The following is a 15,425-nucleotide window of genomic DNA, read 5'->3' as shown; positions in this document are numbered from 1 at the left end:
TGTCCTCCATGACGCCTCATACCGTGTCCTCCTTGACGTGTCATACCGTGACATACATGTCCTCTCATACCGTGACTTCCATGACCAGTCATACCGTGTCCTCCATGACGCCTCATACCGTGTCCTCCATGACGTCTCATACCGTGTCCTCCATGACGCCTCATACCGTGTCCTCCATGACGTCTCATACCGTGTCCTCCATGACGTCTCATACCGTGTCCTCCATGACGTCTCATACCGTGTCCTCCATGACGCCTCATACCGTGTCCTCCATGACGTCTCATACCGTGTCCTCCATGACGTCTCATACCGTGTCCCGTCTCATACCGTGTCCTCCATGACGTCTCATACCGTGTCCTCCATGACGCCTCATACCGGTCCTCCATGACGCCTCATACCGTGTCCTCCATGACGTCTCATACCGTGTCCTCCATGACGTCTCATACCGTGTCCTCCATGACGTCTCATACCGTGTCCTACATGACGTCTCATACCGTGTCCTCCATGACGTCTCATACCGTGTCCTCCATGACGCCTCATACCGTGTCCTCCCATACCGTGTCCTCCATGACGCCTCATACCGTGTCCTCCATGACGTCTCATACCGTGTCCTCCATGACGTCTCATACCGTGTCCTCCATGACGTCTCATACCGTGTCCTCCATGACGTCTCATACCGTGTCCTCCATGACGTCTCATACCGTGTCCTCCATGACGTCTCATACCGTGTCCTCCATGACGTCTCATACCGTGTCCTCCATGACGTCTCATACCGTGTCCTCCATGACGTCTCATACCGTGTCCTCCATGACGCCCTCATACCGTGTCCTCCATGACGTCTCATACCGTGTCCTCCATGACGTCTCATACCGTGTCCTCCATGACGTCTCATACCGTGTCCTCCATGACGTCTCATACCGTGTCCTCCATGACGTCTCATACCGTGTCCTCCATGACGCCTCATACCGTGTCCTCCATGACGTCTCATACCGTGTCCTCCATGACGTCTCATACCGTGTCCTCCATGACGTCTCATACCGTGTCCTCCATGACGTCTCATACCGTGTCCTCCATGACGTCTCATACCGTGTCCTCCATGACGTCTCATACCGTGTCCTACATGACGTCTCATACCGTGTCCTCCATGACGTCTCATACCGTGTCCTACATGACGTCTCATACCGTGTCCTCCATGACGTCTCATACCGTGTCCTACATGACGTCTCATACCGTGTCCTCCATGACGTCTCATACCGTGTCCTCCATGACGTCTCATACCGTGTCCTCCATGACGTCTCATACCGTGTCCTCCATGACGTCTCATACCGTGTCCTCCATGACGCCTCATACCGTGTCCTCCATGACGTCTCATACCGTGTCCTCCATGACGCCTCATACCGTGTCCTCCATGACGTCTCATACCGTGTCCTCCATGACGTCTCATACCGTGTCCTCCATGACGTCTCATACCGTGTCCTCCATGACGTCTCATACCGTGTCCTACATGACGTCTCATACCGTGTCCTACATGACGTCTCATACCGTGTCCTACATGACGTCTCATACCGTGTCCTCCATGACGTCTCATACCGTGTCCTCCATGACGTCTCATACCGTGTCCTCCATGACGTCTCATACCGTGTCCTCCATGACGTCTCATACCGTGTCCTCCATGACGTCTCATACCGTGTCCTCCATGACGTCTCATACCGTGTCCTCCATGACGTCTCATACCGTGTCCTACATGACGTCTCATACCGTGTCCTCCATGACGTCTCATACCGTGTCCTACATGACGTCTCATACCGTGTCCTCCATGACGTCTCATACCGTGTCCTACATGACGCCTCATACCGTGTCCTCCATGACGTCTCATACCGTGTCCTCCATGACGTCTCATACCGTGTCCTCCATGACGTCTCATACCGTGTCCTCCATGACGTCTCATACCGTGTCCTCCATGACGTCTCATACCGTGTCCTCCATGACGTCTCATACCGTGTCCTCCATGACGCCTCATACCGTGTCCTCCATGACGCCTCATACCGTGTCCTCCATGACGTCTCATACCGTGTCCTCCATGACGTCTCATACCGTGTCCTCATGACGTCTCATACCGTGTCCTCCATGACGCCTCATACCGTGTCCTCCATGACGTCTCATACCGTGTCCTCCATGACGCCTCATACCGTGTCCTCCATGACGTCTCATACCGTGTCCTCCATGACGTCTCATACCGTGTCCTCCATGACGTCTCATACCGTGTCCTCCATGACGTCTCATACCGTGTCCTCCATGACGTCTCATACCGTGTCCTCCATGACGTCTCATACCGTGTCCTACATGACGTCTCATACCGTGTCCTCCATGACGTCTCATACCGTGTCCTCCATGACGTCTCATACCGTGTCCTCCATGACGCCTCATACCGTGTCCTCCATGACGTCTCATACCGTGTCCTCCATGACGTCTCATACCGTGTCCTCCATGACGTCTCATACCGTGTCCTCCATGACGTCTCATACCGTGTCCTCCATGACGTCTCATACCGTGTCCTCCATGACGTCTCATACCGTGTCCTCCATGACGTCTCATACCGTGTCCTCCATGACGTCTCATACCGTGTCCTCATGACGTCTCATACCGTGTCCTCCATGACGTCTCATACCGTGTCCTCCATGACGTCTCATACCGTGTCCTCCATGACGTCTCATACCGTGTCCTACATGACGTCTCATACCGTGTCCTCCATGACGTCTCATACCGTGTCCTCCATGACGTCTCATACCGTGTCCTCCATGACGTCTCATACCGTGTCCTACATGACGTCTCATACCGTGTCCTCCATGACGTCTCATACCGTGTCCTACATGACGTCTCATACCGTGTCCTACATGACGTCTCATACCGTGTCCTCCATGACGTCTCATACCGTGTCCTACATGACGTCTCATACCGTGTCCTCCATGACGTCTCATACCGTGTCCTCCATGACGTCTCATACCGTGTCCTACATGACGTCTCATACCGTGTCCTCCATGACGTCTCATACCGTGTCCTCCATGACGTCTCATACCGTGTCCTACATGACGTCTCATACCGTGTCCTCCATGACGTCTCATACCGTGTCCTCCATGACGTCTCATACCGTGTCCTACATGACGTCTCATACCGTGTCCTCCATGACGTCTCATACCGTGTCCTCCATGACGTCTCATACCGTGTCCTACATGACGTCTCATACCGTGTCCTCCATGACGTCTCATACCGTGTCCTCCATGACGTCTCATACCGTGTCCTCCATGACGTCTCATACCGTGTCCTCCATGACGTCTCATACCGTGTCCTACATGACGTCTCATACCGTGTCCTCCATGACGTCTCATACCGTGTCCTCCATGACGCCTCATACCGTGTCCTACATGACGTCTCATACCGTGTCCTCCATGACGTCTCATACCGTGTCCTCCATGACGTCTCATACCGTGTCCTCCATGACGTCTCATACCGTGTCCTCCATGACGTCTCATACCGTGTCCTCCATGACGTCTCATACCGTGTCCTCCATGACGTCTCATACCGTGTCCTCCATGACGTCTCATACCGTGTCCTCCATGACGTCTCATACCGTGTCCTCCATGACGTCTCATACCGTGTCCTCCATGACGTCTCATACCGTGTCCTCCATGACGTCTCATACCGTGTCCTCCATGACGTCTCATACCGTGTCCTCCATGACGTCTCATACCGTGTCCTCCATGACGTCTCATACCGTGTCCTCCATGACGTCTCATACCGTGTCCTCCATGACGTCTCATACCGTGTCCTCCATGACGTCTCATACCGTGTCCTCCATGACGTCTCATACCGTGTCCTCCATGACGTCTCATACCGTGTCCTCCATGACGCCTCATACCGTGTCCTCCATGACGTCTCATACCGTGTCCTCCATGACGTCTCATACCGTGTCCTCCATGACGTCTCATACCGTGTCCTCCATGACGTCTCATACCGTGTCCTCCATGACGTCTCATACCGTGTCCTCCATGACGTCTCATACCGTGTCCTACATGACGTCTCATACCGTGTCCTCATGACGTCTCATACCGTGTCCTCCATGACGTCTCGTACCGTGTCCTACATGACGTCTCATACCGTGTCCTCCATGACGTCTCATACCGTGTCCTCCATGACGTCTCATACCGTGTCCTCCATGACGTCTCATACCGTGTCCTCCATGACGTCTCATACCGTGTCCTCATGACGTCTCATACCGTGTCCTCCATGACGTCTCATACCGTGTCCTCCATGACGTCTCATACCGTGTCCTCCATGACGTCTCATACCGTGTCCTCCATGACGTCTCATACCGTGTCCTACATGACGTCTCATACCGTGTCCTCCATGACGTCTCATACCGTGTCCTCCATGACGTCTCATACCGTGTCCTCCATGACGTCTCATACCGTGTCCTCCATGACGTCTCATACCGTGTCCTCCATGACGTCTCATACCGTGTCCTCATGACGTCTCATACCGTGTCCTACATGACGTCTCATACCGTGTCCTCCATGACGTCTCATACCGTGTCCTACATGACGTCTCATACCGTGTCCTACATGACGTCTCATACCGTGTCCTCCATGACGTCTCATACCGTGTCCTACATGACGTCTCATACCGTGTCCTCCATGACGTCTCATACCGTGTCCTCCATGACGTCTCATACCGTGTCATACATGACGTCTCATACCGTGTCCTCCATGACGTCTCATACCGTGTCCTACATGACGTCTCATACCGTGTCCTCCATGACGTCTCATACCGTGTCATACATGACGTCTCATACCGTGTCCTCCATGACGTCTCATACCGTGTCCTACATGACGTCTCATACCGTGTCCTCCATGACGTCTCATACCGTGTCCTCCATGACGTCTCATACCGTGTCCTACATGACGTCTCATACCGTGTCCTACATGACGTCTCATACCGTGTCCTCCATGACATCTCATACCGTGTCCTCCATGACGTCTCATACCGTGTCATACATGACGTCTCATACCGTGTCCTCCATGATGTCTCATACCGTGTCCTCCATGACGTCTCATACCGTGTCCTACATGACGTCTCATACCGTGTCCTCCATGACGTCTCATACCGTGTCCTCCATGATGTCTCATACCGTGTCCTCCATGACGTCTCATACCGTGTCATACATGACGTCTCATACCGTGTCATACATGACGTCTCATACCGTGTCCTCCATGATGTCTCATACCGTGTCCTCCATGACGTCTCATACCGTGTCCTCCATGACGTCTCATACCGTGTCCTCCATGACGTCTCATACCGTGTCCTCCATGATGTCTCATACCGTGTCCTCCATGACGTCTCATACCGTGTCATACATGACGTCTCATACCGTGTCATACATGACGTCTCATACCGTGTCCTCCATGACGTCTCATACCGTGTCCTCCATGACGTCTCATACCGTGTCCTACATGACGTCTCATACCGTGTCATACACGGTATGAGACGTCATGGAGGCTTTACACTGACTAGATTTCTCAATGTCTCTGATAGTTCAGGGGTTTTAAATAATTGAACTAAAGCGAACTGGGATCAGCGTTAAGCGAATGCTCTGCATGGAGGCTCATAGTACAAGCTGCCTTTTAGTTCTTTTATGATCTCGTGTTGAGATAAGAAAAGCAAATCCTGCGTGAAGACCTTGACGCTGACTTTTCAAAGCGTTGTTCTTTCTCTCATGACAGGCGAGTGCAACAGTCCAGGTTTCCTGGAAAACCTTTCTCTGACCCTTGAGCAGCAACAGGCAGACCCGTCATGTACCAGGTGGTTCCCGGCGGAGCGGGAGGCACCATTACAGACGTGATCCCCAAGCAGAAGTGCAGCAAGGAGACCCGGCCCCTAGTGGGGGCCGGGGTCCTGGGTCTGGTGCTGGTGGTTGCCGCGGTGACTGCGTGGTGTTACTACATCGCCTCGCTACGCAAGGCTGAGCTGCTGAAGACTCAGCTCCTGGATCTGAATAAAGACGGCTACATTATCCGCAACCAGGGAGGGTCAATTGTCTTCAGAATGGACTTCAGGTTAGAATTGTTTCAGTGGACTTGGGCATATTTCAGATGCATCAGAAAATGTATGTAACATGTAAATAAGTCATTTCAGTGTTTTTTAACTGTGACAAAATACACGTGAAATGTGTGTGTTTGAGAGAGAAGTGTAATATGTCGGCAGGTCAGGAACGCTGGATTTGGATTCCTGGTCCAAAGAAGGGAGCTCCTGAGCTGCGGACGCACCACGGACCGCCGGCTGAACTTCTTCATTGAGACGGTGCGGCCCAAAGACACGGTGCAGTGCTACCGCGTGCGCTGGGAGGAACTGGTTCCTGACATTCCTGTCGAGCACGCCATGACGTACACGTTTGCACACTGGTATGGGGGTGCAGTGTCAGCGATTCAACACTGGCCTATTTCTATCCACGGCCAACAGGCTGCCAAGCCCTTTGTCACCGGGGACATCTACTCCAACCGCAATGAATTTGGCGGAATCTTGGAAAGTTATTGGCTTTCATCCAACGCTACGGCCATCAAGATCAATAATTCCGTGCCCTTCCACCTGGGCTGGAATGACACGGAGAAGACCATGTCCTTCCAGGCGCGATACAACGACAGTCCCTTCAAGCCCAACCCGGGAGAGGCCCCGTGCGCCGAGCTGAGCTACAGAGTGTGCGTGGGCCTGGATGTGACGTCCATCCACAAGTACATGGTCCGCCGGTACTTCAACAAGCCCAACAAAGTGCCGGCCAAGGTCATGTTTCGCCACCCGATCTGGTCGACCTGGGCCCTCCATAAGACGGACATCGACCAGGAGAAAGTCTTGACGTACGCCGCCAACATTCGCAAATACAAGTTCAACTGCAGCCACCTGGAGGTCGACGACCGCTACACCAGCCGCTACGGAGACTTTGAGTTTGACCGGACCAAGTTCCCCAACGCCTCGGCCATGTTCCAATCCCTGAAATCCGACGGATTCTCGGTGTCGCTCTGGACTCACCCGTTTGTGAACTACGACTCTGAGAACTTCCACACCTGCGTGCAGAGGGGTCTGTTTGTCCGGGAGCCCACGGGCCGGCTGCCGGCCATGGTGCGCTGGTGGAACGGCGTCGGTGCCATTCTGGACTTCACCAATCCGGAAGCCCGCGACTGGTTTTCCTCCCAGCTGCGCTCGCTGCGCTCCAGGTACGGAGTGTCCTCTTTTAAATTTGACGCGGGGGAGACCAACTACTTGCCCTGGAAGTTTAGTACCAGAACTCCCATCAGGGACCCGAGTTTTTTCACAAGACGCTACACGGAGATGGCGATCCCCTACAACGACCGAGCGGAGCTGCGCAGCGGCTACCAGTCCCAGAACATCTCCTGCTTCTTCAGACCCATCGACAGGGACTCGGTTTGGGGCTACGAGCTGGGCCTCAAGTCCTTGATCCCCACCGTGCTGACCATCGGCATTCTGGGCTACCAGTTCATCTTACCAGACATGATCGGAGGGAACGCGTATCTGAACCGCACGGACGGGAACGGCGTCCTCCCCGACCGAGAGCTCTACATCCGCTGGCTGGAGCTGGCGGCCTTCATGCCCTCCATGCAGTTCTCTATTCCGCCGTGGGCGTACGACAACGAGGTGGTCGACATTGCTCGCAAGTACACGGCCCTCCACGAGAGTATCGTGGCGCCTCGGGTCCTGGAGCTGGCCGGCGAGGTGCTGGACACCGGGGACCCGATTATACGGCCCCTGTGGTGGATCGCCACGGGGGACGAGACGGCCTATAAAATCGACTCGCAGTTCCTGATCGGGGACGACCTCATGGTGGCGCCGGTCCTGGAGCCGGGGAAGCAGGAGCGGGACATCTACCTGCCGGCCGGCCACTGGAGGAGCTACAAGGGGGAGCGGTACGACATCAAGGAGCCGCTGCACCTCACAGACTATCCGGTGGATCTGGATGAGATCGCCTACTTCCTTTGGGTGTAGCAGACTGACGGAGACACGGGAACCTCCAAACGGACACTTTTGAAATCATAACTACTTAACATGTCAAATGTGAAATGCTCAAATCCTCATCTCAGTGTATTGCATTGAAACAAATCGAAGGATGATCTTGTATGTATGTATTCATATATATATAATATATATATTATTTATATATTGAGATGATGATAATTTAGGTATTTCAGTCATAAGAGTATCAACGTCACACGAATTAGAACCCATTCTGAATAAATATGTTTATTTGTATTAAAACCTCAAAACAAAGTAGAACTCCATAATTATTCTGAATTAGAACGTCGGCTGTAAGTTAAAGGTATAAAAAGTAAGCCGGGCGATGAAATGTGGGGTCAGCAGATGAAGAAGATGTCCTCCAGGATCTGGCTCTCCTCCAGGTCCTGCCGGGCGCTCTGAGACCCGGACCGGGTCAGCAGGGTTCTGCTCGCCGGTCCGGGGGCGCCGAGCCGGCGTCGGGCCGGAGCGCTGGAGACGGGACTGAAGACCTCCAGCAGCTCCACCAGGGACAAGTCCAGCCTGGAGGGAAGAGGAGCTCAGAGGAGGTCCACTGGACCTGCTGGGACCAGAAGCCCAGCGGGTCCACAGGGTCTCCTCGAGACGCTCCCTTTGCACACAGACCCCAGTGGGAGGAGGACCACTGATCCAGGACCTGGTCCTCAGAGTGACTGATGCTCCAGCTCAACGGGGCCCGTGGACATTCCTCAGAGGCTGTCCAGTAAAGGTGTGTTACCTGGCCTCGGGGGTCTCTGGGACAGCGGGCCCCTGGGGGGCCGGAGACGTGGACGCGTCCTTTGTGTCCGAGGCTGCTGGGAGGTCAGAGAGGTCGGACATGAAGAGACACGCCTCCTCCACCCGACTTCATCGTTACCTCTGAAGCTCACCTTTCTCCAGAGGAGCAGCGACAGGAGGAAGCTCTGCACACACACTGGGACCACACCTCCGTGAGCTGTGTGTGTGTGTGTGTGTGTGTGTGTGGGTGTGTGTGTGTGGGTGTGTGTGTTACCTGGAGGGTACATCAGAGTGGGGGGTCCTCTCCGGCTCTCCACTGAGCTCAGACTGAGCGGCTTGTTGAAACCTAACAATGACGATGTCACGGTGATGATGTCACAGGGTGTGGCCCCAGAGGGTCGGTCCCCCCTCCCGTGTACCTGCTGCGGTCCAGTCGTGACTGATGTAGCTCCTGACTCTGCCTGCTAAGCTCCGCCTCCTGCTCCGCCAGCCGTGTCCTAAGCTCCGCCTCCTGCTCCGCCAGCCGTGTCCTAAGCTCCTCCCTCTCCAGCTCCAGCTGCATCTTCTGCAGCAGGACCTGGTGCCTCTTCTCCTCCCAGACCTCGTGACCCAGCAGAGGCGTGGTCAGGGCCTCGTTGGCCTCGGAGCCGTGGCCACGCCCCCTGTGGAGCCGGTGGGCGGAGCCACATTTAAATACAAACTCTTAACTTGACATCCTCACCCTCTGAATGCGGCAGTCGATCCTCACGGAGCACGACTCACCTGCCACTCTCCACGGTGTCATGGTGGCCTTTCTCCCTGCTCCGCCTCCTCTGGGGCCCCTGCTGTGTGAGGTCAGGGGGCCTGAACCCACCACAGGTCAGAGGGCCGTGGAGGCTCTGGGCTCGTGACGCTCCTGGGGGCCGTTTAGCAGCGAGGCCGAGTGGGGAGCCGGGCCCCCCGCTGGGGGCTTCCTCACTGCAGACCACCTGCAGAGCACAAGGACCATCGATGGAGCATCTCAGCCGACATGGAGAGAGGGCCCCTGAGCCCCTGAGCCAGAGCACTGTCCTCATGTTCCTGAGCTCTGGCGCGTTGCAGCTCCCCCTGGAGGACCGGAGCTGCAACGCGCCTCGCGGTACCGGCCGAGGCCAGGACCACGACGAGACCCGCATGAGGAGGTCCATGTGGCAGAGGGCGAGCGCACTGCAGCCAGGGAGGTGTCACCTTGAGGGAGTCATATTCAACACACACACACACACGTACCCGTAGCCTGCTATGGGCGGGGCCCTGGCTGAGCTGGGAGATGGACTGGTTCAATTGGGCCTTCTGCTGAGACAGGTACTGTTGGTACAGTCCGAGCAGCTCCTGGCACTCCCGGTACTGCTGCTGCAGGCCTGGAGGACCGTGAAGGAACAACCACAGGTACACACCACAGGTACACACCACAGGTACCACAGGTACACACCACAGGTACACACCACAGGTACACGCCACAGGTACACAGGTACCCAGGTACACACCACAGAACAGAACCTCAGATCAGTTTCGACCGGGTGCCCAGAAACAGAAAACTACCTCAGCTACCAACTCCAGCATTAACCTCCAGGACCCCGCCTCACGCTCTAGGAGGGTCGGCCACGCCCCATGTGACCCGCCTCACGCTCTGGGAGGGTCGGCCACGCCCCATGTGACCCGCCTCACGCTCTAGGAGGGTCGGCCACGACCCATGTGACCCGCCTCACGCTCTAGGAGGGTCGGCCACGCCCCATGTGACCCCGCCTCACGCTCTAGGAGGGTCGGCCACGCCCCATGTGACCCGCCTCACGCTCTGGGAGGGTCGGCCACGCCCCATGTGACCCCGCCTCACGCTCTGGGAGGGTCGGCCACGCCCCATGTGACCCGCCTCACGCTCTGGGAGGGTCGGCCACGCCCCATGTGACCCGCCTCACGCTCTGGGAGGGTCGGCCACGCCCCATGTGACCCGCCTCACGCTCTGGGAGGGTCGGCCACGCCCCATGTGACCCGCCTCACGCTCTGGGAGGGTCGGCCACGCCCCATGTGACCCGCCTCATGCTCTAGGAGGGTCGGCCACGCCCCATGTGACCCGCCTCACGCTCTGGGAGGGTCGGCCACGCCCCATGTGACCCGCCTCACGCTCTGGGAGGGTCGGCCACGCCCCATGTGACCCGCCTCACGCTCTGGGAGGGTCGGCCACGCCCATGTGACCCGCCTCACGCTCTGGGAGGTCGGCCACGCCCATGTGACCGCCTCACGCTCTGGGAGGTCCCACGCCCCATGTGACCCGCCTCACGCTCTGGGAGGGTCGGCCACGCCCCATGTGACCCGCCTCACGCTCTGGGAGGGTCGGCCACGCCCCATGTGACCCGCCTCACGCTCTGGGAGGTCGGCCACGCCCATGTGACCCGCCTCACGCTCTGGGAGGGTCGGCCACGCCCATGTGACCCGCCTCACGCTCTGGGAGGTCGGCCACGCCCATGTGACCCGCCTCACGCTCTGGGAGGGTCGGCCACGCCCATGTGACCCGCCTCACGCTCTGGGAGGGTCGGCCACGCCCATGTGACCCGCCTCACGCTCTGGGAGGGTCGGCCACGCCCATGTGACCCGCCTCACGCTCTGGGAGGGTCGGCCACGCCCATGTGACCCGCCTCACGCTCTGGGAGGTCAGCCACGCCCATGTGACCCGCCTCACGCTCTGGGAGGTCGGCCACGCCCATGTGACCCGCCTCACGCTCTGGGAGGTCAGCCACGCCCATGTGACCCGCCTCACGCTCTGGGAGGGTCGGCCACGCCCCATGTGACCCGCCTCATGCTCTAGCAGGGTCGGCCACACCCCATGTGACCCGCCTCACGCTCTGGGAGAGTCGACCACGCCCATGTGACCCGCCTCACGCTCTGGGAGGGTCGGCCACGCCCCATGTGACCCGCCTCACGCTCTGGGAGGGTCGGCCACGCCCCATGTGACCCGCCTCACGCTCTGGGAGGGTCGGCCACGCCCCATGTGACCCACCTCACGCTCTGGGAGGGTCGGCCACGCCCCATGTGACCCACCTCACGCTCTGGGAGGGTCAGCCGTCGCATGCTGGTTGAAGCGCGTCTCAATTCATCTTTGGATGATGATGATTTCGGCGGTTCGGCTTCGACCTTGAAATAGATCGTGTTCACGACCGATAAGCTACAAGCAGAACACAAGTCATTCAAACGGAGCTGCTCCTCGGCCACACTGCCCCCTGCAGGCAGTGAATGGAACACCTGCGTGCCACTGGCAACAGGTGTCCGTGTGTCCACTGTTCGCCCATTAGGTTGAAGAGGGGATGACCCCTGAACTCACCTGGGTGTTTTTTAGCATTCTATATTAAAAAATCATTCTGGTCACATTTACCAGTTTTACTGATTGTACCCTGGAGTTCTTGAAGAACATCCGTTTCCCTCTGAGCACCAGCAGCTCACTGTGGTTCTCTGGCGGTTGCGAGGACAATGGAATGCGTTCATGTACCGCTCACCCAGTGCGGCCATTAAAAGCCATTTCATTCAAAAACAATATGGCAAATACAACAAATCCTCCTTGCTGTCATCTTGAAGGATACTCTCCCTCTCCCGCCCGATCACCAGCTTCTGTTGCTCCAACTTCTGGATCTTGCACTCAAAGTTTCCCTGTTCATCTTTCAGGCGCTGCAGCGACTCCTCCTTCTCCTCGCTCACTCTGGAGAGAGAGGTGCAGCTGCTCTTCATCACGCGTTCAGAGGGATGAAGAGCAGCTGCAGACGTATTGAGATGAACACGCCATGAAAACATGTGAATGTCATCGGCAGACAAGATGCTGCTGCTACCTGGCCAGCTCCTCAACGAGGCGAGCGATGCGGCGCTTGTCTTCAGGACGGAGGTCCTTCAAACAGACCTGGCTCTGAGCGCCGCTGGCCTCGGAGACGACCTGCAGAGACAGAACCACCAACTGACAAACACATTGTGGCCACGTCTAGAACCGCTCCGTCAACAGGGAAGGAGAGAACACGTCAGACGGGTGGTGGACCTGTGCAGAGGGGAGCACAGGTCCCCGGCCTGGAGCGGGCTCTGGGACTGCAGGCCCACTGGAGCGGACCCTCACTGGTTCCTTCACTGGTTCCTTCACTGGTTCCTTCACTGGTTCCTTCACTGGTTCCTGGGTGTGCGTCCCAGGCGGCTCGCCTCCTAGGCGGCCCCGTTTCTGTAGCGTGGCCCGGTTGTCGCGGTCAGAACTTGGCCTGGCTCGCATCGTGGTTCCTCCTGTGCTGCCGGGTCTCGACCCCAAAGGGCCCCGGGTCGGCCCCTCTCCCCCCAGGCCTGAGACGGGAGGAGGACATGTGGACATGAGCGACAGACACTTCTCTCTCTGGGAACCGTCCAATGAGTGAGAGCCTCACCAGGAACGAACACCAGCGGCTGCTCGTCATCCGACACTGAGTGAAGAAGAGAACACAGGTCAGCTGACACGATCACAGGTCAGCTGACACGATCAAAGAGATCACAGGTCAGCTGACACGATGTCTGCTCCATGACGCTAAAGCTAACCGTCACATCCTTAATGAAACCATCCCATAACGAGCTAACTGCTTTCTAAGGAACAAACCAAACAAGAGCTCAGAAGTCAATCCAACAGAGCTTATTGGTTAAGATTATTACTGTTTTCACAGTGTCTGGAGATAAAGTATGACATGAGTTAATTAAATTAACTAGCCGTAACCAATTTACCGCTAGCTGTCTCACTTCTTCAGGAATACAAACTTTCCCGCATTAAAACAGAAGTTACCTTATGTGAGACTCGTTCAAAAACTTGTTACAACTTTATTCAAGATAAGCAGGGATGTCCATGTAAGCTCGAGGAGTTGAGTGTAAATCCTCCTACCGCCATCCAGCCAGCAGATCCTCGGATCTCCGCTTTGAGCCGCCGCCGCCATGTTGAAACGACCGCCACCGCTCGCGAGGAGCCAAGCGTTGCTAAGGAGCCATTAGTCCCGCCTCTCTCTCGCAACGGAGAAGCCAATTGGCTAGTTTGTAGGAAGGCGTTTCTATTGGCTTAAATATGTGTCAGCCGCGTCGGTCGTTTCCTGTGTCTGTTACCAGCTGCCTTCTTTCGACATACCGTAAGTGACTGCGGTAAAAGCGTATACACAAGGCCTTACGTTAAGAGCGTATATACTAGGCATTACGGTAAGAGCGTATACACAAGACCTTACGTTAAGAGCGTAGATACTAGGCATTACGGTAAGAGCGTATACACAAGGCCTTACGTTAAGAGCGTATATACTAGGCATTACGGTAAGAGCGTATACACAAGACCTTACGTTAAGAGCGTAGATACTAGGCATTACGGTAAGAGCGTATACACAAGGCCTTACGTTAAGAGCGTATATACTAGGCATTACGGTAAGAGCGTATACACAAGACCTTACGTTAAGAGCGTAGATACTAGGCATTACGGTAAGAGCGTATACACAAGGCCTTACGTTAAGAGCGTATATACTAGGCATTACGGTAAGAGCGTATCCACAAGACCTTACGTTAAGAGCGTAGATACTAGGCATTACGGTAAGAGCGTATACACAAGGCCTTACGTTAAGAGCGTATATACTAGGCATTACGGTAAGAGCGTATACACAAGGCCTTACGTTAAGAGCGTATATACTAGGCATTACGGTGAGAGCGAATACACAAGGCCTTACGTTAAGAGCGTATATACTAGGCATTACGGTAAGAGCGAATACACAAGGCCTTACGTTAAGAGCGTATATACTAGGCATTACGGTAAGAGCGTATACACAAGGCCTTACGTTAAGAGCGTATATACTAGGCATTACGGTAAGAGCGAATACACAAGGCCTTACGTTAAGAGCGTATATACTAGGCATTACGGTAAGAGCGTATACACAAGGCCTTACGTTAAGAGCGTATATACTAGGCATTACGGTAAGAGCGTATACACAAGGCCTTACGTTAAGAGCGTATATACGAGGCATTGCGGTAAAAGCGTGTAAGAACTGACTTCAAAATAAGAGCAAAGTTCCGGTTTCAAGATTCAAGAGAGATTCAAGATGTTTTATTTGTCACATACACACACAGGGTGTGCAGTGAAATGAAAGTGGCAATGCTCAGCAGGAATGTGCAAGGGCAACAAGTACACACTATTTACAATAAAAAACAACACAATATTTACAGTAAGTGTGTGTGTGTGTGTGTGTGTGTGTGTGTGTGTGTGTGTGTGTGTGTGTGTGTGTGTGTGTGTGTGTGCCTAAGAGGGGCAGTTGTGTGGGTCTATGTGGGGGTCCTGGTGAGGTCGGAGTTCACAGTCCTGATGGCCTGAGGAAAGAAACTCCGTCTCAGTCTCTCTGTTCTTGCAGCGTGACTACGGAGGCGCCTGCCTGACCGCAGCAGCTGAAACAGTCTGTTGTTGGGGTGGTGAGGATCCTTCATGATCCTGCCGGCTCTGGTTCTGCACCTCCTGGTGTACAAGTCCTGCAGGGTGGGGAGTGTAGTTCCAATAGTGCGTTCAGTCGAACGCACTACTCTCTGCAGAGCCTTCCTGTCCTGAGCGGAGCAGTTGCCAAACCAGGCTGTGATGCTTCCTGTCAGGACGCTCT

The 15,425-nt window shown here is 55.5% G+C and overlaps 2 protein-coding genes across 6 annotated transcripts; one reads left to right on the top strand and one right to left on the bottom strand.

The window, feature by feature from the left end:
• The first annotated feature begins 5,831 nt into the window (after positions 1-5,831).
• myorg (myogenesis regulating glycosidase (putative)) lies at positions 5,832-8,210 on the top strand. The gene is given in 3 exon segments (XM_056410939.1): positions 5,832-6,110; positions 6,259-6,296; positions 6,299-8,210. Coding segments are annotated over 3 exon segments (2,052 nt in total). The 5' UTR covers positions 5,832-5,847; the 3' UTR covers positions 8,050-8,210.
• Positions 8,211-8,288: 78 nt separating this feature from the next.
• On the bottom strand, positions 8,289-13,906 carry kiaa1328 (KIAA1328 ortholog). Of its 5 annotated transcripts, none has more exons than XM_056410940.1 (12): positions 13,694-13,906; positions 13,212-13,247; positions 12,842-13,131; positions 12,642-12,763; positions 12,399-12,514; positions 10,057-10,187; positions 9,574-9,779; positions 9,231-9,473; positions 9,086-9,157; positions 8,964-9,007; positions 8,813-8,888; positions 8,289-8,598 (listed from the first exon to the last, which is right to left on the bottom strand). In XM_056410940.1, the coding sequence occupies exons 1-12, from the start codon at positions 13,743-13,745 to the stop codon at positions 8,415-8,417; spliced, it is 1,572 nt and encodes a 523-aa protein (XP_056266915.1). In that variant the 5' UTR covers positions 13,746-13,906; the 3' UTR covers positions 8,289-8,414. The 5 variants fall into 5 exon arrangements, 4 of the variants coding, with proteins under 4 accessions (XP_056266915.1, XP_056266916.1, XP_056266917.1 ...); XM_056410941.1 differs by having other exon boundaries at positions 8,813-8,885; XM_056410942.1 differs by having other exon boundaries at positions 12,642-12,742.
• Positions 13,907-15,425: the final 1,519 nt, after the last annotated feature.

This window comes from Pseudoliparis swirei, unplaced genomic scaffold (genome assembly GCF_029220125.1).
Source record: "Pseudoliparis swirei isolate HS2019 ecotype Mariana Trench unplaced genomic scaffold, NWPU_hadal_v1 hadal_30, whole genome shotgun sequence".
Classification (NCBI taxonomy): domain Eukaryota; kingdom Metazoa; phylum Chordata; class Actinopteri; order Perciformes; family Liparidae; genus Pseudoliparis; species Pseudoliparis swirei.
Note: the sequence above shows the minus strand (reverse complement) of the source record. Positions and strands in the feature narration are given on the sequence as shown.